The sequence below is a fragment of the Melozone crissalis genome, unplaced genomic scaffold (genome assembly GCF_028551555.1).
Source record: "Melozone crissalis strain CALT ecotype California unplaced genomic scaffold, PUWL_Pcris_2 ptg000007l_1, whole genome shotgun sequence".
NCBI lineage: Eukaryota > Metazoa > Chordata > Aves > Passeriformes > Passerellidae > Melozone > Melozone crissalis.
In genome coordinates, this window is record NW_026535785.1 from 7,218,517 (window position 1) to 7,238,475 (window position 19,959).

General features: G+C 54.3%; 3 protein-coding genes across 7 annotated transcripts; 1 reads left to right on the plus strand and 2 right to left on the minus strand.

Annotated features, from left to right (window-relative positions):
• Positions 1–175: 175 nt before the first annotated feature.
• Positions 176–7,409, minus strand: LOC128932869 (uncharacterized). Of its 5 annotated transcripts, none has more exons than XM_054269607.1 (15): positions 7,350–7,409; positions 6,618–6,747; positions 6,251–6,375; positions 5,602–5,692; positions 4,980–5,059; positions 4,748–4,792; positions 4,197–4,231; positions 3,647–3,810; positions 3,347–3,449; positions 3,145–3,225; positions 2,615–2,746; positions 1,986–2,084; positions 1,039–1,766; positions 435–508; positions 176–263 (listed from the first exon to the last, which is right to left on the minus strand). In XM_054269607.1, the coding sequence occupies exons 1-15, from the start codon at positions 7,406–7,408 to the stop codon at positions 188–190; spliced, it is 2,022 nt and encodes a 673-aa protein (XP_054125582.1). In that variant the 5' UTR covers position 7,409; the 3' UTR covers positions 176–187. The 5 variants fall into 5 exon arrangements, with proteins under 5 accessions (XP_054125582.1, XP_054125581.1, XP_054125583.1 ...); XM_054269606.1 differs by having other exon boundaries at positions 3,347–3,452; XM_054269608.1 differs by lacking the exon at positions 2,615–2,746 and having other exon boundaries at positions 3,347–3,452.
• Positions 7,410–10,691: 3,282 nt separating this feature from the next.
• On the plus strand, positions 10,692–12,711 carry LOC128932872 (C-factor-like). The gene is made up of 6 exons (XM_054269614.1): positions 10,692–10,838; positions 11,147–11,198; positions 11,401–11,588; positions 11,857–12,015; positions 12,110–12,229; positions 12,524–12,711. Exons 1-6 carry the CDS (start codon positions 10,692–10,694, stop codon positions 12,635–12,637), a joined length of 780 nt encoding a protein of 259 aa, XP_054125589.1. The 3' UTR covers positions 12,638–12,711.
• Positions 12,712–13,374: 663 nt separating this feature from the next.
• On the minus strand, positions 13,375–18,844 carry LOC128932873 (C-factor-like). Its single transcript, XM_054269615.1, has 6 exons — positions 18,585–18,844; positions 18,054–18,105; positions 14,743–14,930; positions 14,213–14,371; positions 13,803–13,913; positions 13,375–13,488 (listed from the first exon to the last, which is right to left on the minus strand). Exons 1-6 carry the CDS (start codon positions 18,828–18,830, stop codon positions 13,375–13,377), a joined length of 870 nt encoding a protein of 289 aa, XP_054125590.1. The 5' UTR covers positions 18,831–18,844.
• Positions 18,845–19,959: the final 1,115 nt, after the last annotated feature.

Below are 19,959 nucleotides of genomic sequence, written 5' to 3' on the forward strand. Positions count from 1 at the left end.
GGTATTGGCTTTCAACAGGTCATATGCCAGCACCCCTGGAACCACGGTTTCTGCAGCCAGGAGAGCCCACTCAGCAGTCTCCTGGGGCACAGTGCTTCTGGTATCCCCACATCCCTCCCCCCAACCACTCTTCCCAGTGTTCTGACAAACCCACTGAAGAAACAAAGGAATGAAAGATGGGCTGGGCTCAGGAGTCCTCGTCCTCCTCCTCCTCCTCCTCAGTCAGCATCCAGCATGCCCACATCAGCATTGCCTTTGATATCCTGAGAAACCAGACAGGAGGAGCCAGGGTGAGAAGAAACCCAGCTGTGGACATGCCACTGGGGCAGCTGGTGACAAGGGGTAGGGCAGAGGTTGGGGACTCACTATAGGTATGTGAGTCCCACTGCAGGAACAAGGGACAGCCACGAGTCCATGGCTGATATGACACTGACCTGATAGATTGTACCTGCTGGCAGAGCTCGGGGCTCGGTGCCTCGTACTGGTACTGGGGTGGTCTCTCCATGAACTACAAAAGCAAAGGGGAGGGTGAGATGAGTCTGCTCCAGCCAGAGTACCCAGAGTGCTGCCCCATGCAGCGTGAGAGCCCAATAACCCCAGGGAAACACCTAGGATTGAGGTATCTTTCCCTCACTTCTGATCTTTTACCCAGATAGCTCAGAAGATGCTCCAGCAACTGTTTGTTCCTACCCAAATGTTTAACTCAGGCTAAACCACATCTTCACCATCCCTGGAGGGATTTAAAGACCTGTGGATATGGCAGCTGGGGCTATGGTTCAGTGGTGGCTTGACAGTGCTGAGGAATGGTTAGACTTCCATCTCAGGAGCTCTTTTCCAGCCTAAGTGATTACATGACTCCCTCATGATTCCCAGATCCTCCACCATCTACCCATCTACACTGACACCTGCATTCAATTTCCCATCCCCACCAGCCTGGTGAGGAAAGATCTTGGGGATGGAGACCAGTGCTGTGGGCACAGAGAGCCCCCCCAGGCACCCCCAGCCCTCAGGGGACCTCACCAGCTGCTTTGTATTTACCGACTCCCGAGCACTGCACTGCTCTGGCCTGGAGCTGGGCCCAGCTCCTGCAGGGGATGCTTGCTCTTCCTCCTCCTCCATTTCCTCCTCCTCCTCCTCTTCCTCCTCAAGCTCCTTTCTATTTTGCAGCCCTGTCTCCTTTCTGCTCTTCTTTGCACCCTGTGGGCTCCCGAGCACCGATCCCTTGCGTGTGCCTCTCCCCCTGTGCTTCGAGGTGCCTGGGAGATGCTGCTGCTCACTGCAGGCCTGCTCATCTTCCTCCACCAGCTTCCTCTTGGCAACCACAGTCTCTCCTCCCTTTGTCCTGGTGTGAGCCAGTCCAGGCTTCAACGCCTCTGCAGAGGAAGCTGTGCCACTGGAGCAGGCCTGCTCCCTGTGAGGAATCCTGCCAGGCGGCGATTGCAAGCTGCTGCTGGGCAAGACTGGGAAAGCTGGAGAAAGAGTGGGCAGGGTGGGCTGAGAGCCCCTGCATCTCTGCAGGCTTTGATCAGCACACAGAGCATCCCAGGCTGCCTCTGCAGCTGATGCTGCCTCACTGGTGCTGATCTCCACCAGACTGGGATGGCTGTAGCAGCGGAGCAGGGAGGGAGAGGAGGTCTGTGCTGGCTCTCCCCGGGGTGAGCCCTCAGCAGAGCTCTGGCTGCACACTTCCAGTAGGTCAGTGGTGTTGCTGTCAGCAGCCACATCTTTCTGGGTCTTCAGGGGAGGGTCAGATTGAAAGGTCTTCTCTAGTAAGAGGAAAAGCATCATCAATTTGAGCAGGGTGGTGGTGGGACCTGCCCTGGCACACAGGAAGAGTGTCAGGGCTGGAATGATGCAGGTCCAGGCTATGGGAACACCACAGCACTGCTTTATGGCCAGGGGAAACCAAGCCAGCATCATTAAGAAGAGAGGAGCTGTCTCCTGCCAGGAAGGCAGCCTGGATGCCCTGGGACATGGGGACTCACCATCTGAAGAGCTCGGGGTCAAAGACAACGAGGGCATCCCATTCCAGGGGTTGTCCAGGGATCCCTCCAGGCTATCTGACGAGGTTGGTGATGCAGCACCTGCAACGAAGAAGCCAGAGGGTTGATTTTAGCAAAGAAAGCAGCTGCCCATTCCCTGTGGGTCCCCTGTGCACAAGGTCTCAGAGACAGCTCTTGAGGGGAGCTCTGCAGCCCTTTCCAGCCCAAAATGTGGCATATCCCAGTGAGATCCTCTCCAAGATCTCACAGGGCAGGTGGTGGAGAGGCAGACACTGCCCAGAGAGCAGGCAGCTATGAAGAAGGCCTTCTCCTACACCCTGCACTGCCCAGGACAGTTCTTCCCTTCAGCTCCTCCTCCACATGGAGCTTCCACAGGTAATTCTGCAGCAAAGCTTGGTGACACCAAGCCAAGTAAGGTGACACAAACCCATGGTGGTGCTGAGCCAGAGAGAAGCCCACACCAGGGCAGGAGACTCACGCTCAGTGGTGGCATCAAAATGACTTCTTGTGCTCCCAGCACAACCAACCAAAGCTGCAGCTTCAAGAAGCTTGAGGACTGGGACCATCCCCTGCCTGCTCAACATCTCCCAAAGACCTGGCCACACCAGTACCTCCTCCACTCAATCCAGGGAGATGGGCTGAGCCAACTGTAGAGGAAACTAAAGGCTGGATGGGATCTGGAGCGTTCATAGGATGCCATGAGGATGATCCAAGGGCTGGAGCACTGCTGCTATGGAGACAGGCTGAGAGAGTTGGGATTATTCAGCTTGGAGAATTGAAAGCTCTAAGGAGACCTTCAAGAACCTTCCAGTATCTAAAGAGGCTCCAAGAGGGCTGGAGAAAGACTTTAGACAAGGCCATGGAGTGGCAGACAAAGGGGAATGGCCTCACACTGACAGAGGGCAGTTAGATATTTTTAAGAAATTCTTCCCTGTGAGGGTGGGGAGGCCCTGGCACATGTTGCCCAGTGAAGATGTGGCTGCCCCAGCCCTGGAAGGTGTTCAAGGCTAAGTTGGACAGGGCTTGGAGCAACCTGGTCTAGTGCAATGTGCCCCTACTCATAGAAGAGATTGGGGCTAGATATTCTTTAAGGTCCCTTCCAACACAAATCCTTCCAGGATCTGCAGATTCTGCTACTCACAGCTGATTTGAGATACAACACTTGGGTCTCCTGGCACTGTCCTGTCATCACTACTCTTTCCAGGAGCTGCTTGGCTTGTATCTGCAATGAAAGGGGCACTGTTGGTCATATCCCCAGCATGAGGCACACCCAGAGCAAGGGAACTCTTCTCCCCACCCCAGGGGGCCCCTAATTCCACATGCCTGGGTGCTGCACTGCCTACCTGTGTACCCTGCAGACACTGCCTCAGAAGAATCACAAACCACTGCCTCCTCCTCAGGAGGGATCACCAGGGCACTGACTGGGACCATGAAAACATCCTCACCCTGCTGAAATGAGACACGTGACAAGGTTTTTGCTGAGCAGTCCCTCTCCAGATGCAGGAGTCCACCTGTGCCTGCCCACCCAACACCATCTCCCTCCCCAGCAAACCTCCAGCTCTGCCCACTGTCCTTTCCCTTCCTTCTCCCACCCACCAGAGCACCCCAAGCTGTCCCAGCTGGTCCCAGCAGGACAGACTGACCTCCTTCTTGCGCTCTGCCTCCCACTGGGTGATGGGAACCTCATCCTCCACTGTCACTGGCTTCTCCTTTGATTTCCATAAATCCAAGCATTCCTCAGCATGTTCCTTCAAAATCTCCAGCTGGTTCTGTCCTATGGCATCAATCAGCTGAGAGACAGAGGGCTCTAGAGCAAGAACACACAGACATCAGTGGAGGAGACAGCTGAACTCAGGCAAGCCTCACTTGCAAACACTTTTACCCTGCTGCATGACTTAGTGACTGTCATGACACTGAAACCTGTGGGAGCAGCCACAATTCTGCATTTCCTTTGCTTCTAAAAACTATCTTTCCTTTCTTCACAAATCCTGGACCAGAAGCACGAGCACAGGCATTTAATGTCCCACTCTGCTTCAACTGTCAGCATTATCTCTTCCTGCTTTGGGCTTAGCAATATACACTTGTGAGATCTGACCAGGTCTGTGCTACCTCTGCCTAACATGGACCAAGCTGAGGAAACCCAAGGGCTCCCCCAGGCACTCAGAGCATTGCATGCCCCCCACAACCCTTTACCTGAGCTGGGAGCGTTCCTCACAGCAAGATTCCTCCTGCAATGACCAAGGAGAAGACAAAGCCAGGTTAGGGCTGGGACATACACAGCTCTTGGCCACAGGTCAAGCAGCCTGGATTGGAAGAAGCAGTTTGTGAAAGCAGTGGATCCCTCACTGGATGCTGATCTGGCCACATGCTCAGTATGCCAGGAATAGCCATCAGGAAGCCTCACCCCTGGAGATGGATGGATTGATTGACTGAAGACCCTGGGGATCTCCAAGGATGAGGAATAAGCTGTGCAGGGCTGACCCACACAGCTGTGCTGCCCACCACTGGCAGGAACAAGCTCCTCTCAGGTGTTTCCTCCTAGCTCAGAGGAAGAGGCTGGCAATGTGCCACCATAATTTCATTTTTCCCAGTCTATTCAACTTCGTCACATTCCAGGGCGAGGATTCACACAGGTTAACCAGGAGCTGCCATAACCTGTGCCAGCCCTTGCCAGCCTGCTCTAACGCCAGTCTGAGGCTGCACACATCAGGGTACTTGGATACATCCCTCAGCCCCATACTCACAGCCAGAGCTCCTTTATCTTCTTCATCACAGAGGGGTTCTGGTTCCTGCAGCAAGAAAGAAGCCAGTTACTAATTCCCTCCAAGTCCCTATCTCCCTTCTCCCTTGCTTTGGAGACAATCCCTCCTTTAAAAGGGATTGCCACAACAGGACTCCCAAGGTCAGTGCTGCTGTGGGGAAGATGAAGAAGCCCCCCTGAGCACAGCCCCCACCCAGCCATCCCATGAGCCTTACCCATCAGGTGATTCCATCCTCTGCCTCTGCATGGGCAGCACGATGAACTGCTGGGCCGTGAGGTAAAACTCGCAGTCCTCCTGTGGGGAGAAGGCACCTCTGAGTCCCACCACTGCCCCTGCCCTCCCTGGGGACTGCCAGCATTCCCACACCCACCCCAGCTCTGCCACCAACCCTCCAGTCTAAGAGAAGGTCTCCTCAAAAAGGACAGCACCCCTTCAAACAGGAGTTTGTATCTTCTTGTGTCAGCTGATGGCTCCACAAAAGCCACACAGCAGGGTGGGCCAGCCCAGGGGAGTCTGTGGGGACACCTCTGAACCACTGCAAGGGGACAGTGGGCTGCTCTGCCACCGGCCCATGCAGGCCTTCTGCAGCTGTCCAACAGGCAGAGGTGACAGCCAGGTGACCCAGGGAAAGATGCACCCCATTGAGGAAAGATGTACCCCAATGAGGGCTCATCCCTGCCAGGTCAGCTGCCACAGGCCCCACAGGAGCTGCAGATGGAAATGAAAGGCCACCCATCACCTGCCTTCAGCTCCTGGGAGCAGCTGGGAGCAGGCAAGAGTGCAGGGAGCACAGTAAGGTAAAGGAGCAGGCTGCTTCCACTCCTCAGAGCACTTACCAGCCTGGCCTCGTCCTGAAAACACACCGTGTACTTCTGCAGGACGATAATTCTGCAATTAAGGCTGGAAAGCCTGAGCTGCAGGTGGGCGCTGGAAAGGGAGCAGAGCAGGAGTGCCTTGAAGAACAGAGATGGACCCCCCCTGACACACAGTGGGGCTCCTGCAAGAGCTCTGCCAGCCACACTGGGGCATTCTGGAACATGTCTCAGCATGAGCAGCAGGCACCAAGGGCTCCTTAGTAATTCCTGCCTAAGAGCAGCTTCTTCCTGCTGCTTATCCTTGGCTCTCTGCTGCCAGCACCCCAAGAGTTTAAGGGTGTCCAAATGGGGAAATGGAGGAAAGCACTGAAGGAGCAACCCAGGCTACCATGGTTAATGATCTGGCTCCTTCCACAAAACCCAAGGGCTTTACAGTCCTTTCTAATGGCATCACAGCTTCTGCCATGGATCCCTGCCCGTCCCAACCAGCAGACACTGGAGCAAGAGCATTCCAGCTTTCTTCTCTGAGCAGCTTTTTTACACCAGCTTCCCACCCTGAGGTTGCTTTAGCTTAACACAACCTGAGACAAGAGCAGGCAGGAGCCCCAGGTGCTCCCAGCAGCTGTGCAGAACTGCTGTCCCAGCCACGCCAAGCCATGGTGGAACCCACTTTTCCTCTGCCTGCAGAGCCTCGGCTGTAATGACCACACGGATGTAGCAGGATCCATCAGAGACCTGCACCACAGCGTCCTGGAGCAGCCCAGGCTGGCCAGCTGCACTCGAGTCACTCAAGACCTGTCAGGAGATTGGAGAAAGGGAATAAAAAAAGAACTCTTATTTGTAGATCTGGAACAAGTTTCACAGGAAGGCGGTCACAACACCAAGCTTTTCCTCCTCAAAACAAAAATTAACATCAGAGATGTTGAGGAGGAAGAGTTGCACATCCACAGCCAGCAAACTGGGAAGCACTGTGAACTTCCCAGAACTGACTTCAAAGGCTGTTGGAGCACTTTGGGACAGGCCCTCTGGGTACCTACCCGCACCACCTGCCCAGCCAGGAAATTCTCACGCTCATCCACTTGCTCGTAGTTCACCAAGAGGTCAGCAATCCATGGCTCCAGGACATAGAGTTTGGGAGAAGCCACATTCTTGTCCACACACACAAGACTACACAAGAAGAGACAAGACGCCAAGCCATAAGCAGTGCTCCATCACCCTCGGAAGGGTTTTGCACTCCAAGCACAGCCACAAACGCAGGAGACTGCTCAAATCCACCCAAGTGCACCCACTTCTCTGCAAGCACCCGTGCTAAGGGCTTTGTGCTGAGGAAGCCACGCTGCTGAGGACACACAGGTCCTGCTGCATCCTGCTGGGACAGTGGAGGGGGACACTCACAGCTCTGGAGTGGGCCTGGCCTTCTGCAAGTCTCCCACACAGGAGAGGGCATTTATTTCTTCCATATTGTTCATTATCACCAATAACTATTCGCCTGGAACCAAGTCTTAACTAAAACTGAACTGTGCAAGGGAGAAGAACTGGGGACAGGCAGGGGCTGGGAAAAGGTAAAGGTTGGGGGCAGGCAGTGGCTGAGGACAGGCAAGGGATGAGGGCAGGCAAGGGATGAGGGCAGGCAGTGGCTGAGGGCAAGGAAGGGCTGAGGGCAGCTGGGGCTGAGGGCAAGCGGGTCTGGGCCACACGAGGTTGGCGCCAAGCGGGGGCTCAGAGCAGGCAGGGCAGGCAGGGCTGACCCCCCTCCCGGGCCCCCTCACCGCTCCCCCGCCGCCAGCCCCGGGCTCGCCCCGCCTGGCGGAGCGGCCGCCGCCGCCATGGCCGCGCGGCCCGGAACGGGAAGCGGCGCCCGGCAGCACCACCTCCGGGGCGGGGCGGGCCCTCTCCATCCCTCCCCATCCCCATATTTATGTCCTGTCCTATCCCTGTGCCCAGCCCCGGCGCTTTTCCTGGGTACACGCGTCCCCTTCTAGAAGAGAAGGGTCTGGGGAGACGTCAGAGCCGGTTCCAGTTCATAAAGGGGTTGCAGGAGAGCTGGAGAAGGACTTTGGACCCTGCAGTGATAGCATAAGGGGGAATGACTTCAAATTTAAAAGAAAAAGGCAGGTTTAGGTTAGATATGAGGAGGAAATTCTTCCCTGCTAGTGGGGTGAGGCCTTGGCACAGGTTGCCCAGAGAAGCTGAGGCTGCCCCATCCCTGGGAATGTTCAAGGCCAGGTTGGATGGGGCTCTGGGCCTAAGGGAAGTGACCCTGCCCATGGCGGGGTGTTGGAACAACAGGTTTCTTCCAATCCCAGTCAGAACAGTTTGCCATTCAGTGATTCACACGTGATGCTAAACCATCCCTGCAACTCTACCTTGGTTTTATGTTCTTTCCTTTAGTTTTGGCTCCAGCTCCAGGTAATCCCAGGGTTTCCCCAGATGGTTGCCCGTGGGAAGAAGCATCCTGCCGCAACAGCCTTGCCCATCCTTTATCTCATGTTAAGGTATCAAAGCCACTTCATCAAGTCTGTCAAGCAACCTGGGAGATGTTCTGGCTGAAGGGATGGGAAATTCCTGCCCTCACCCAGTTCAGCTGTGACTTGGGGCAGTCAGTGCCTTCCTTCTCCGTGCCAGAGGCTGTGGTTCCATCAGTGGGCTGACACTGGGGGCACTGAAATGGCACAGCAAGATGGATATAATTGTCACCCTGTATTTGGTTTGCATGGCCAGGCTTTGGTGGGGTGGGCCTTCTGGGGAAGCTGCCAGGAGCCTCCTCCATGTCCGGCAGAGCCAGGGGCAGACATGTTGCTGGCCAGGGCCAAACCCTTCAGCCACAGTGGTAACACTGCTGTGATAACATATTTAAGAAGAAAACAAAAAAGTTATTGTGCAGATGTAATTGCAGCCAGAGAAGAGTGGAGTGAGAATATGTGAGGGGAGTAGCTCGGCAGACACCAAGGTCAGTGCAGAAGGAGGGGGAGGAGGTGCTCCAGGCACTGGAGCTGAGATTCTCTTGCAGCCCATGATGCAGCTATGCCTGTGCCTGAAGGACTGCACCCCAGGGAAGAGTGATCCATGTTGCAGCAGTTTGTGGAGAACTCTTGCCCAGGAGATGGACTCATGTTGGAGAAGTTGATGGAGAACTGTCTGCCATAGGAGGGACCCCATGCTGGAGTTGGGGAAGGACTCCAACTCTTCTCCCTGAGTCCCAGCAGGGAAAACATGTGATGAACTGACCACAACCTCCATTCCCTGCCTCCCTGCACTGCTGAGCAGGGGGAGGTAGAGCTGGGGAAAAGGGAGTGGTGGAGGGGAGGTATTTTTAAGATTTATCTTACTTCTCATTATCGTGCTCTGATTTTGTTAGTAACAAATTCATTTAATATGCCCAGTTTGAGATTGTTTTGCCTGTGGTGGTATTTGGAGAGTGATCTCTCCTGGACCTTATCTCAACTCATGAACCTTTGTTACATTTTTCCTCTCCCCTGTCCAGTTGCAGAGGGAAGTGATAGAGAGGCTTTGGTGAATGTGAGGCATCCAGCCAGGGTCAACTCACCACACACACAGAAGAGGAGGCAGCAGGGTTTGCTCTTACTGAAAAAAGCTGATTTATTTGGAAGAGTTGCATTTGGATGGAGGATCAAATCTCCTCAACATGGGAAGTCATCATTGTCCAGTTGCAAAGCAAAGTTGGAGCAGCATTTCCAGCTGGAGGAGGAGAGGTTCCACAAGCTTATGCACCCTAGTTCTGCCCAATCACATGCCATAGAAGTGGTTATTAATTAAACTACCTACACAACATCTCTGAACTATCTTAAATGTGTATATTCCACTGTTGCAAATGATCTGTGCAGTTTGAGTGATGCTGCAGCAGGAACCAGCTGGGGAGGCAATGGGATCACAGAATCAGAGGATCATTTAGACAGGAAAAGACCCCTAAGACCACCAAGTACAATCCATCCATCATCCATCAGATGCCCAGACCCTCCCTGCAGGGTGGGGACGCATGGAAGCATGCAGGTCATGGTTCTCCATTGATTTTAGGTGCAACAGGAGCTTCTGGAGGATGATTCTATAATTCAATGATCCTCAGGCCTGTCCAAAGCTCCTGAACCCACCAGTCAGATGCTTCCCTGGGAGTTCAGTCCATCAATTGGTTCAGTACTGCAGGAAAGAGCTGGGCAGTACCTGGACCACCCTGGGGCTGGATGTTCCCCTGCAGTGCAAGTGCCTGAGCACAGCCCTGGCTCCCAGCTGCACCAAAGTCACACCCAGGGGCAAACCTGAATTTTATCATAGCATCACAGAGCCATAGTTTGGGCTGGAAAGGATGTTAAAGACCATCTAGTTCCAACCCTCCTGAACAAGTAGGGATGCCTTACACTAGACCAGATTGCTCAGAAGCCCGTGCAGCCTGTCCATGAACACTTCCAGGGACGGGGCAGGGATTATCCTTCTATCACACTTAAATATTATAGATGCTGTTAGAGCAGACTCTGAGGAAAGGGGTCACTCTGATCTGCCCTGGAGGGTTTTTCCCAGTGGTCCTGGAGGGTTTCTAGGTTTCTCAGCCTGTTCTTGTGGCTAAGGAACACTTGTCTGTCCTGGCTGCTCCATCCTCAAGTCCTCAAGTGGAATTCACCTGTCCTGACTGCTCCATCCCCAGCCCTGGCATTGCACGAACTAAGGCCAACAAACTGCAGTATGCAGAGTCAGCGAGACCAGCCTTGCCTGCCTGACCTTGGGCAAGGGGAGGGACAGGCCTGGCATCCCAGGAGGGAGGGAGGTCGTGGGAGAGGGTGTCACACTGCAAGGACAGGGATAGTGCTGGCCCTGAAAACCAAAAGGCTCAGGTCTGGCAGCATAAAGCAACACTCCTGACACCCAGCCCAGGGCATTCCCTGCCTGGGCAGGACACTTGGCTCCCTTTGCATCATTCCACAGCCAGCAGGAAAAGTGGATCATGGGTATGGACCAGAGCCAAAAGATTGAGGTGCAGGCAGAGAATTTCTGAGAGCCACGAGCTGATGCAAGTCCTCATGGGAACATGTGAGATAACCAAGTAGCAAAAGGCACTGGCAGAGTCCAGGCGTGAGCAGTGCAGCCACAGCCAGGGCAGCATGGCAGGGCTCCACGTCCGCTCTCTTCTGGTGACCGGGGCCAACCGAGGCATCGGCCTGGGGCTCGTCCAGCATTTCCTGAGGATGCCAAACCCACCTCAGTGGATCTTTGCAGGCTGTCGGGACCCCAAGGGACAGCGAGCACAGGTGAGGCTGGGCAAGGGGAGACTGGATCAGGAATGGTGTTTGCAATGGGCTGGAGCTGCAGTCAAGCACCTGCAGCACAGGTCAGCCAGCTTGGGACACCACAGGACCAATTGCATGGGATACGTGGAGGGGGGAATGGCACCAGGCATGTATAGAAGGCACAGAGCCCCACTGATGTGGCAGCTGCCGCAGGTGTTGGACACAAAGTGATGCAGGACAGAGATGAAGTGGCATGGGCTTTGCCTGGGAATGAGCCTCTGCACAGCCCCTCCAGCCTCTCCATGCCTACACAGTGCCCTCTCTTTCAGGAGTTACAGAATTTGGCCTCCAAGCACCCCAACATCATCATCATCCCGCTCGGTAGGTGCCCCAAGTGCGGATCCTTTGCCCCAGCTCCTCTGGCGAGTGCCCAGGCTGGGCACACCCTGGGAGCCCCGTGCTGGGAGGGAGCTGTGCCATGGGCTGGTGCCTGCAGGGCCATCGGGCACTGCCACCTCTGGGGGAACAGAGGGGACTCCAGCATGGGGACACAGGCTCTGACCTCCCTCTGTTGGCTCTGCAGAAGTCTCTGACCCCGCCAGCATCAAGGCAGCTGCAGCCAAGGTTGGGGAGCACCTGGGGGGCTCTGGGCTCAACCTCCTCATCAACAATGCTGGAATTGTGAAGTTGAACACGCTTGATACCGAGACATCAGAGGACATGAGGGAGATTTACACCACCAACACAATTGGACCCCTGCTGATGGGTCAGGTGAGACCCTCACTCACGTTGGGCTGTCCTGGAGAAGCATGAAGGGCTGGTGGGAGGGGATCCTGCCTCCACTCTGATTACTAATGGGCTCTCAGTTGATGAGAAGCTTGTGGAGCCATGGGCTGGAGCTCAGGAGCTGGAGCCTGGCAGGGAAGAGGAGGGAGGATGCCCCCCAGTGCTGGTGTCCATGTTGCCCACTGTGGAAGGAGCTTTTCCCCGGCCCTGTGCTGTGTCCATGTGTGCTCCTGTCCCCTCTGTTTCCTCACAGGCATTTCTGCCCTTGCTGAAGAAGGCTGCCCAGGGGAGCCCAGGCTCAGGGCTGAGCTGCAGCAAGGCTGCCATCGTCAACATGTCCAGCATTGGCGGCTCCATCGCTTCTGCCTTTGGTTGGGAGTTGATGCACGTCACCTCATACCGCTGCAGCAAGGTACTGTCACAGCTTTGCTTTCCCTGCCCAGCTGCGGGTCCCCTTGCAGCCCCCCTTCCCCTCCCAGCACCGTCCCTGCATCGTCTCCCCTCAGGCTGCTCTGAACATGCTGAGCAAGTGCCAGTCCCTGGCGTACAAGGAGCACGGCATCCTCTGCGTCGCTCTCCACCCCGGATGGGTGCAAACCGACATGGGCAGCGCTGCGGGACACGCGGTAGGAATTCCCCCGGGGCGGGTCCATCAGAGCTCCTGGGCTGATTTTGCATCGGTGGGAGTTGCTGTCCTGAGCCCCTGCCAGTGGCTTCCCTGCCTGCCCAATCCCTGCTGGAGCAGCTCCCCCATCCTGGGTGCTGGGTGTCCCCATCCCCTCAGTTCTCGTCTCAGTCCCTCTCCCTGGGGTTTTCAGCTTTCCCTTTGCCCTGGAGCAGCTCCTTCCCCTGGCTCCAGCTGCTCCAGGGCCCTCAGCCAGGCCTTGGGCATGGGCTGCATCTCCCCCTGTGCCCCACAGCCCCCAGTGACAGTGGATGACAGCGTGCAAGGGATGCTGAAGGTCCTCTCCTCCCTCTCTGAGAAGGACACCGGCACCTTCCGGGACTGGGAAGGGAATGTCATCCCCTGGTGAGACACCACTGCAGGATCCTGGCAGCCAAGAGGTCCCTTTGGCACTGCTCCCACCTCCCCCACATCCTCAATAAACTCCTGCTGAGACCCCCAGCTCTGTTGTGCAGTGCCAGCTCATGGGGTGGCCCTTTCCAGATACCCACTCCTGCCCTGGGGATTGGTGGTGCCCAGAGCTGCCCCAGCCCACGGCTGTCACTGGCACCCCCATGAGCTCCAGCCAGCAGCTCCCATGGCAGCGTGAGTGCCCTCTGGAGACCTCCCCTCCAGGAGGCACTGGAGGAGCTGGAGCTGGGCCCTCTCCTGAGAGGAGAGAGATCTTCTGAGCCCCTGCAGGACTGGCTTTCCCCTGCCCAGGCTGAGCTGCCTGAGGGGCTGGGGGGCACAGGGAGCGGCTGCCCTCTGCCCTCAGCTGGGGGATGCCTGGTCACAGGTGGGACAGAGGGACACACAGAGCTCGGGCACAGCACAGGGATCCTGCCATGGGCTCAGACAGGGGTTTGAGACTGGGTGTGGAGACAGAGCAGAGAGACATCAGCTGCCAGAGTTTACAGAGTGAGGGGTACAGAGGGAGCACAGCGAACACATGCTGTGGGAAAGGAGAGAGAGGCTGTTTCTCAGGCTGATTCCCTCTCCCCAGCAGTGTGGGGAGGGCTGGGAGTGAGTAGGGGTGACCATGCAGAGTGGTGAGCCAGCGAGCAGAGGCTGCAGTATGGGCAAGAGGTGCTGTCCATCTGTCCATCACCAGGGCAGGCTGTTCCCTTCCCAGTCGAGGAAGGCTCCAGAGGTGTCCTGTGAGAGGCTGGCCAGCACGGTCAGGATGCCCCTCACGCTGTGCTCCACTGTTAGTGGTGCCTGCAGAAAAGGACAATGAGCTGTAACAGAGAGCAGCTGCGGGGGAGGGTGCATACCTGGGAGCAGCATCCATGGTGCTCACAGGGATATTTTTCCTTACTGCCACACCTCTCCAGGCTGGCTTGGGAAGACAGGGCTGGCTATCCCACATACTCAGTGTGTTGCAGCTTGCTGCCTACTCCCTGCCTGCTCTGCTCCAGAAGATGGTCCTGGCAGCCCACAGCATCACATAAAATCCCCAAGTACCCCTGCCCTTCCCAGAACATGGGGATTCAGTGGGGGTCCTGCTGACCCTCCCCTGCACAGCTCAGTACCTCCTGTGTGCCCATGTCAGTCTTCACCCAGCCAGGATGGATGGCCACGCACAAGATCCCCTTGTCCTGGAGTTCTGCAGCCAAGCACCTCGTCACCATGTTCTGGGCAGCCTGGAAGAGGCACAGCCCTGCCAGCACAACCCAGGGAGTGGGTGGGCAGGAGAGGAGACATTTCATAGCCACAAAATGTCGGTGGAGGTGAGGAATGGGACTTGGTCCTGTGACAAAGCATCAGCATGACCTGCTGGAAAGGCTCAGTCCTGGCTGCTGCTGTCCCAGTCTCTGTGCTTCCACCTGGGAGAACCAGGCAGGGGATGGGTGGCTGGGGCAGGGGATGACCCAGGGGCTCCCTCCCCTGCATGGGCACCATGCCTGGGACAGCATCTCCAGCACCTCCCCTGGCAGCTCACCTTGCTGGCCCGGTACGGGTACATGGGGGCCTGTGGCATGTGGAGGCACAGCCCGATGGAGCCCAGCTTGGAGGAGATGTTGATGACAGCGGCCCTGCTGCAGCTCAGACCCTCCTTTCCCACTCCCTTTGCTGCCTGCTCCAGGAGCGGCAGAAATTCCTGATGCAAAGACACCAATGCTCCATTAGCATGCAACAGAACCCCAATTTGAGGACCATCCTGGAGGGCTCTGTCACAGACTGCAGACAAGCAGCTGGACAGACACTCCTGGCAGAAGTGCAGAGGATGGGGAAATGCCCCAAGGAGGGGCCAGGCTCCAGCCTTTCCTGTCCCCAGGAAAGGAGTGAGCTGGCCCAGTGAGCCTGGAGCAGGCAGCCACTCCAGGTGGGGAAGAACTAAGCACGGGGGATGCTGGGCTGGGCTAAGCTGCTGAGCTCCTCTGAGTAGGCAGGGGAGATCTATGGAGGTGCCCTTATTCCCATCATGGAACATCTTCCCAAAAAGAAGAAATGCAAAAGGTCCAGACATACTTTGACAACCTGGAGTGGCCCAACTACGTTGGTGGCAAACACGTCGAGCATCTCCTGTGGGTCCACGGAGCACAGTGTGGCATGGGAGCTGATGCCTGCATTGTTGATGAGCAGGTTCAAGCCCTGGTCCTTCAGATGATTCCCCACAGCCTGCATGGCCCTTTGGATGCTGGGCAAATTCACTGTGTCTGCCAGGGAAAAAGCAAAGGGAAGAATAGCTCTGATGGGTCACACAGCACCCACTGGAAATTGGCTGGAACCAGCACTTATCCAGAAAGGATGCAGCAGGTTTAGCAGATTATGCACATTGGAATGAGCAGCAGTTTGTCCTCACCTCTTGGTTTTGCAGCCTCAGCTGAATTAAACCTTAATTCAAATCATTTTGGGTCATGTGGGGGCTACTGGTAGGAAAAATTTGTCTGTATTTGCTTTCTGTATCTAAGGAATTTATGATTGTACAAGGGATGCTTGGTCCTTGCACACTGACACTCCCAAGTTTATTTCCACAGGGAGCCATTTTTTTCTTCATGCTGTTACCCACCAGGTTTTGGAGCTGACAGATGAGCTGTGTACAAGTAATAAAAGATTTGGGATGTAACCTGCAGTATTTGGTTGCAGGCTCTGAATCTGAACTTCCCTATCCCTACCGAGCAAGTTGTGGAGATACCCCCTCTCAAGTAACAAGGCACAACTGAAATTGGGTTAACAAGGATAAGCATCCCCAGTGCCTTCCTCTTTGCTTAAGTATTAGTATAGCTTTTGAAATTCTGCCATGCTTTAATTGCAGGATTTTTCTGACTTAGGCAATAAAAGTGGTGGTTTTTTTAAGTTTGCGTCCTTAAGCTTGCATTAGCTGTCAGGGTTGTTCGTTAGGATTTACATCCTCTCCTGGATACTCACCAACTGAAGTGGCCATCATTTGTTTATTTAAAAGGTCATCTAAATACCTTCAGGATGTGAAACAGGCTAATTAGGCCAACATTAAACTTTATATATTGCTTTTTAATACCTCAGGTGTACCACAGAGCCCTTAAAACCATGAATATTCACGTGTATGGGCAGGTTGGAGTGTGCCCTTGTTCCCATGCACGTTTCTGTGCCTGTTTTTTGCAGATGCCAATGTGATGAGCCTGCTGGGAGTGGGGGACTGCAGATTCCTTATTTTTTTGCAACACTTTGGCCCCTGAGCTGTGTTTCTGTTCTCATTCTTGGAAAAGAGTGACTTAGCAAAGGTTTCCAAGGCTGAAGATTTCTTTCTTGGAATATTTGTACACTGATGGGCAGCAAAGAGATCCTTTTCCCTGACATTTTTAACTAGCCTGATGTTTTTATGGTGGTAAGCAAGTATGTGAGCAGCATGGGACTTGTTCCTATCTTGTGTTGTGCAGCCCAGACCTTTGTAGAGGTGTCCTAAAAACATTTGAGGGGAACACCATGGGATAATCTGCTGTGGGGCTGCTGGGAGGGGAAGGAGTCTTGGCATTCAAGAGGATATTGCATGTCTAGTTGCAGGACAAATCACAGAGTGCTTTGGAGTTATTTCTTTGGATAACAATGGGATGAAGTTCAAGGTTCTGTCACTCCAGTACAAGTGAGGGATTTTTTGGTCACCTGGTGAATGATTAACTGCTCTATTTGGGTTAGCTGAGTCATTGCTCCAAGGCATGTGGGACCAACATATTTTTAGTCCTTAACCCCCAAATTTGATGAAACAACCAATGCTTGTCTCCCTGGAAGAAATAAGGGTGGGGAAAAAAGAGAGAGAATGAAAAGAAGTGATAGATCTTACACATTTTTAAGTTATTTTCTAAACTTTTCTTCCTGAAGACTCTATGCCTGTTACTGGTTTGAAGACAACTCTTCCTTATTATGGAGCAAGACTGCTTGAAGCAACTTCTCTTTTTAAAAAAATATCTTGTTGCTATTCATACTTAAGAGCTTTTAAGCTTACTTTGGGACTTTATTGACAGGTTGGGACTTGGGGTGTGTGTTTTTGGAAAAGATTATTCATGTAGTGGTCAGAGTGCCTTGAGATGTCCCTTTTATGTTGGCCATGCTCTTCCCATCAGGTACTGCCAGCTGGGGCTCACAGCTCATTTATTTTTATTTTAGAGAAGGTATTTTACTTTAATAATCTACTTAACAGCAAAAGAGAGATTTGTTGCCTCTTTGTAGTAAAGCCTGAATTCAAGAATGTCTTATTTTCTAAGAAATATTTAAAAAGCTGAACTTGAACTGAAGTTATTTGAACTTTTCAAGTGCTTTTAAACAAATAAACAGGTAGGTAGATAGGTAGGTACCGATACGGAATAGCCTTGAATCAGTTTTCTTATTATTGGCTTCAATGAAATACAAATATTTAGAAGCTATGGCTGCTTCCCACCTCACCTTTTACAGCAATGGCAATCCTAGTGCAGGCACTTTGCCAAAATGTTTCTTTTGGATTTAGATGTTATTTTAATTCTTCATTAATAAAAACAGCCCCACTCTCTCAGACACAGGGGAACACAGGAAATCTCTGCTTCTCAAGACTGGTGCTCCTTATCTCCCCACTCTTCACCCAAACACTGTCCTCCCCAGTGAGAGCCTGGACCTGTTCAGCACCACAGGAAGCTTCTTTCCTGTGAATACCCCAATTCCAACTTTGCCAATTCCAAATGCCAGCCTGGCTGTTCTCCCTAGGCTGCCGAGGTCCATTTGCTGCTTGTGCTTCTCCCAAATGCTGCTGAAAAAGGTCACTGAATTTGGCCCACATCCATAGAAGGAGGGAATGGCCAAGAGGACATCTCCCCAGTCCAAGCTATGGACATCCTGTGCCTCTGGCTCAGAGCATCAGCCTGGGGTACCAGGCTGGGCAGATTTCCCATGTGTCATTTTTAGCTGTTTTTTTCCTCCATTATTTACCTGAAAGAAATGCCAACCATGACCTCCTCCAACCAACCCTCCTCCTCAGGAACCATCCAGGTGGTTATTGTGCCCTGCCTTGTTCACTTTGTGAACCCATGTGTCCCAGCCCAAAACCTGGGCACTGTATTTAGCATCCTTGGGAAGAGACGTCATGCCTTTCCCATGACACTTGCTCAGCTGAGATGCCTGGACCCACCTCTGCCTCCTCTGAAGCCAGTTTGACTGCTCCAGTCAGGGCACAGCTTAATTTGCAGGGAGAAGCTTGCCCAAGTGTGCATGGATGCCTCCCCATGGATCCCTCCCCACCTGGCAGGGCTAGAGCTTCCTGCAAAAGCCACCCCTGCTCCCACCTCCAAAATCACCGGAGAGCAATGTTGGGTGCAAGGAGAAAGGTTGCTCCATACCTAGCTGGACCAGTTTGATGCTGGAATGCTGGGCAGCTAATTCTTGCAGGGCCTGGAAATAAAGTGATGGGGCAAGGGAGAAGGTTAGAAGCCACTGGCTGCATGGTCAGGTGTCCCACCCCTGCTCCCAGATCACTGAGCCAGGGTGGCTTTGCTTTCTCTGGGGAAAGAGCACAGGGCCATCCCCAGTGGATGGGGTAGGGCAGCAGCTCCATAGCCAGCCCAGATGCTGTTGGGCTTAGGAACTGCCCCCCCTCCTGAGTAATCCCAGCACAGAAAAGGGGTTAGCCAGCCATAGGCACAGCAGGAGTGAGTGCTGAATACATGTCTGCCTCTCCAGCCTCACCTCATCCTGCCACATTGGGCACTGCCTTATCCAGGGAGCTGGGGGGGGTTATGAGACCCCCAGAGCACTTCTGCCCCCACTCCTGGGCTACCCAGGCAGGGCAGCAAGCCAACAGGGCTGTGGGAGCATGGATCCCCTCTGCCCACCTGGCTCAGCACCATCCCCTTCCCTGTGCCCGCACTGACCTTCCCTCTGGGGCCCTCGGGGTCGCGGCAGGTGGCGAAGATGTGCTGGGGGGGCCGGGGGCTGGCGGCCAGCTGCCGCACGAGCTCCAGCCCGATGCCCCGGCTGGACCCTGTCACCAGCACGCTCCGAGCCAGCGCAGCCATGTCCCCAGCCTCTGCGCCGGGCGGTGACACATGGCAGGGTTGCCGCCTGCTTGGCCTGAAGAGGAGCCCGGCACAGCCCAGGGTGTGGCTCTGGGCACCCATGGGGACTGGGACAGTGCCAGCGCCTGGCCCCTCGCCTGCCCCAAATACCAGGGTCTCAAGAGGACCAAGGGCTCCCTGATATTTGACAGGGCTGCATGTCACCTGCATTGTCACTATGCTCCTCTAAAGCCCCAGCTCCCATAGTCTCTGTAACAGCAGAAGGGTCCACCTCTTCCACAGGCTTGGAAGAGCACTGTGAGGAAAAGGAGAACAGGTTCAAATCTGGCTGTGGCCAGCAATCTCCTAGTTTGCGGGGTGAGTTGAATTCTGAGACACTAATCCAAAGCCCAGCCTGGGAAGCACAGGGAATGCAGTTTATGTGCTGCAGGTTCTACCCCTGCCAACACTTCCCCTCCAGAGCATCCAGGAGCCAGCAGAGAAGGACCCTCCACTCCCTGCAGCCTTGACCACTGACTGCTGGGGCTTCAAGCTCACATCCATCTCCTTCCTCCTTGCTGGAGGACAATGCTGGATGCTTATAAGCTGAAGAAATGCCTGTAAAAGCAAGGCTGCTGCAACCCAGGCCAGCCTGGGGGCATGGATTTTTAGCATGCAGAAGTGTTAGAAGAAGCATAGAGCTGCCATGTAAAAAGCCTCAGCTAAAACAGAATAATTGGGGCAACATGAATATGGGGTGGGGTAGGAAAAAAGAAGAGGAAAGTAGTAGGAGTGGGTCCATCCCATCTGGATGTGCCTCATGGCACATACCTGTTGCTCAGTGTGGCAGAGGGAACAGAAGTCTCTATTCCCCAAGTAGCTGAGTGGTTCCACATTTGGCAATCACCAAAGAAACACTCGGGAGATGGTGAGGGGCCCTCACATTTGGAAGATGATCTTTCAGGTGACACAGATCATGAAAGGGAAGAAGCAGTGGTGCTTCCTTCCATGGTGGTGGACAGACTGTGGCCCCCATGAGAGGTAAGCATGCTGGGTGTGGATTTGGATGGTGTTGGAGTCGGAACTGCTGTCGCAGATGTTCTTGCAGGTGTAGTCACCTGCACAAACAATTGCACTGCACAGACTTGCCTGCCCTGCCAGCAGCATCCAGAGCAGAGCTCCCATTAGGAACAAATTAGACTGGAGTTTCCTCTTTTCCTTCCAGGCTCCTTGGGAAGGAAACAACAGAAAC

What these genes read in the sequence shown, in the direction of transcription:
- LOC128932869 (XM_054269606.1), bottom strand. Translation starts at nt 7,408, where the DNA reads ATGGCGGCGGCGGCCGCTCCGCCAGGCGGGGCGAGCCCGGGGCTGGCG. An exon ending in TGGCTGGGCAGGTGGTGCGG is followed by an intron (nt 6,376 to 6,617) that starts GTAGGTACCCAG and finishes ATCTCCTGACAG; the next exon opens with GTCTTGAGTGACTCGAGTGC. An exon ending in CCCTGGATTGAGTGGAGGAG is followed by an intron (nt 2,085 to 2,614) that starts GTACTGGTGTGG and finishes TCTTCGTTGCAG; the next exon opens with GTGCTGCATCACCAACCTCG.
- LOC128932872 (XM_054269614.1), top strand. Translation starts at nt 10,692, where the DNA reads ATGGCAGGGCTCCACGTCCGCTCTCTTCTGGTGACCGGGGCCAACCGA. An exon ending in CCAAGGGACAGCGAGCACAG is followed by an intron (nt 10,839 to 11,146) that starts GTGAGGCTGGGC and finishes CCTCTCTTTCAG; the next exon opens with GAGTTACAGAATTTGGCCTC. An exon ending in CCTCATACCGCTGCAGCAAG is followed by an intron (nt 12,016 to 12,109) that starts GTACTGTCACAG and finishes GTCTCCCCTCAG; the next exon opens with GCTGCTCTGAACATGCTGAG.
- LOC128932873 (XM_054269615.1), bottom strand. Translation starts at nt 18,830, where the DNA reads ATGGGTGCCCAGAGCCACACCCTGGGCTGTGCCGGGCTCCTCTTCAGG. An exon ending in CATCAAACTGGTCCAGCTAG is followed by an intron (nt 14,931 to 18,053) that starts GTATGGAGCAAC and finishes TTTCCCTGGCAG; the next exon opens with ACACAGTGAATTTGCCCAGC. An exon ending in GGCCACTCCAGGTTGTCAAA is followed by an intron (nt 14,372 to 14,742) that starts GTATGTCTGGAC and finishes TCTTTGCATCAG; the next exon opens with GAATTTCTGCCGCTCCTGGA.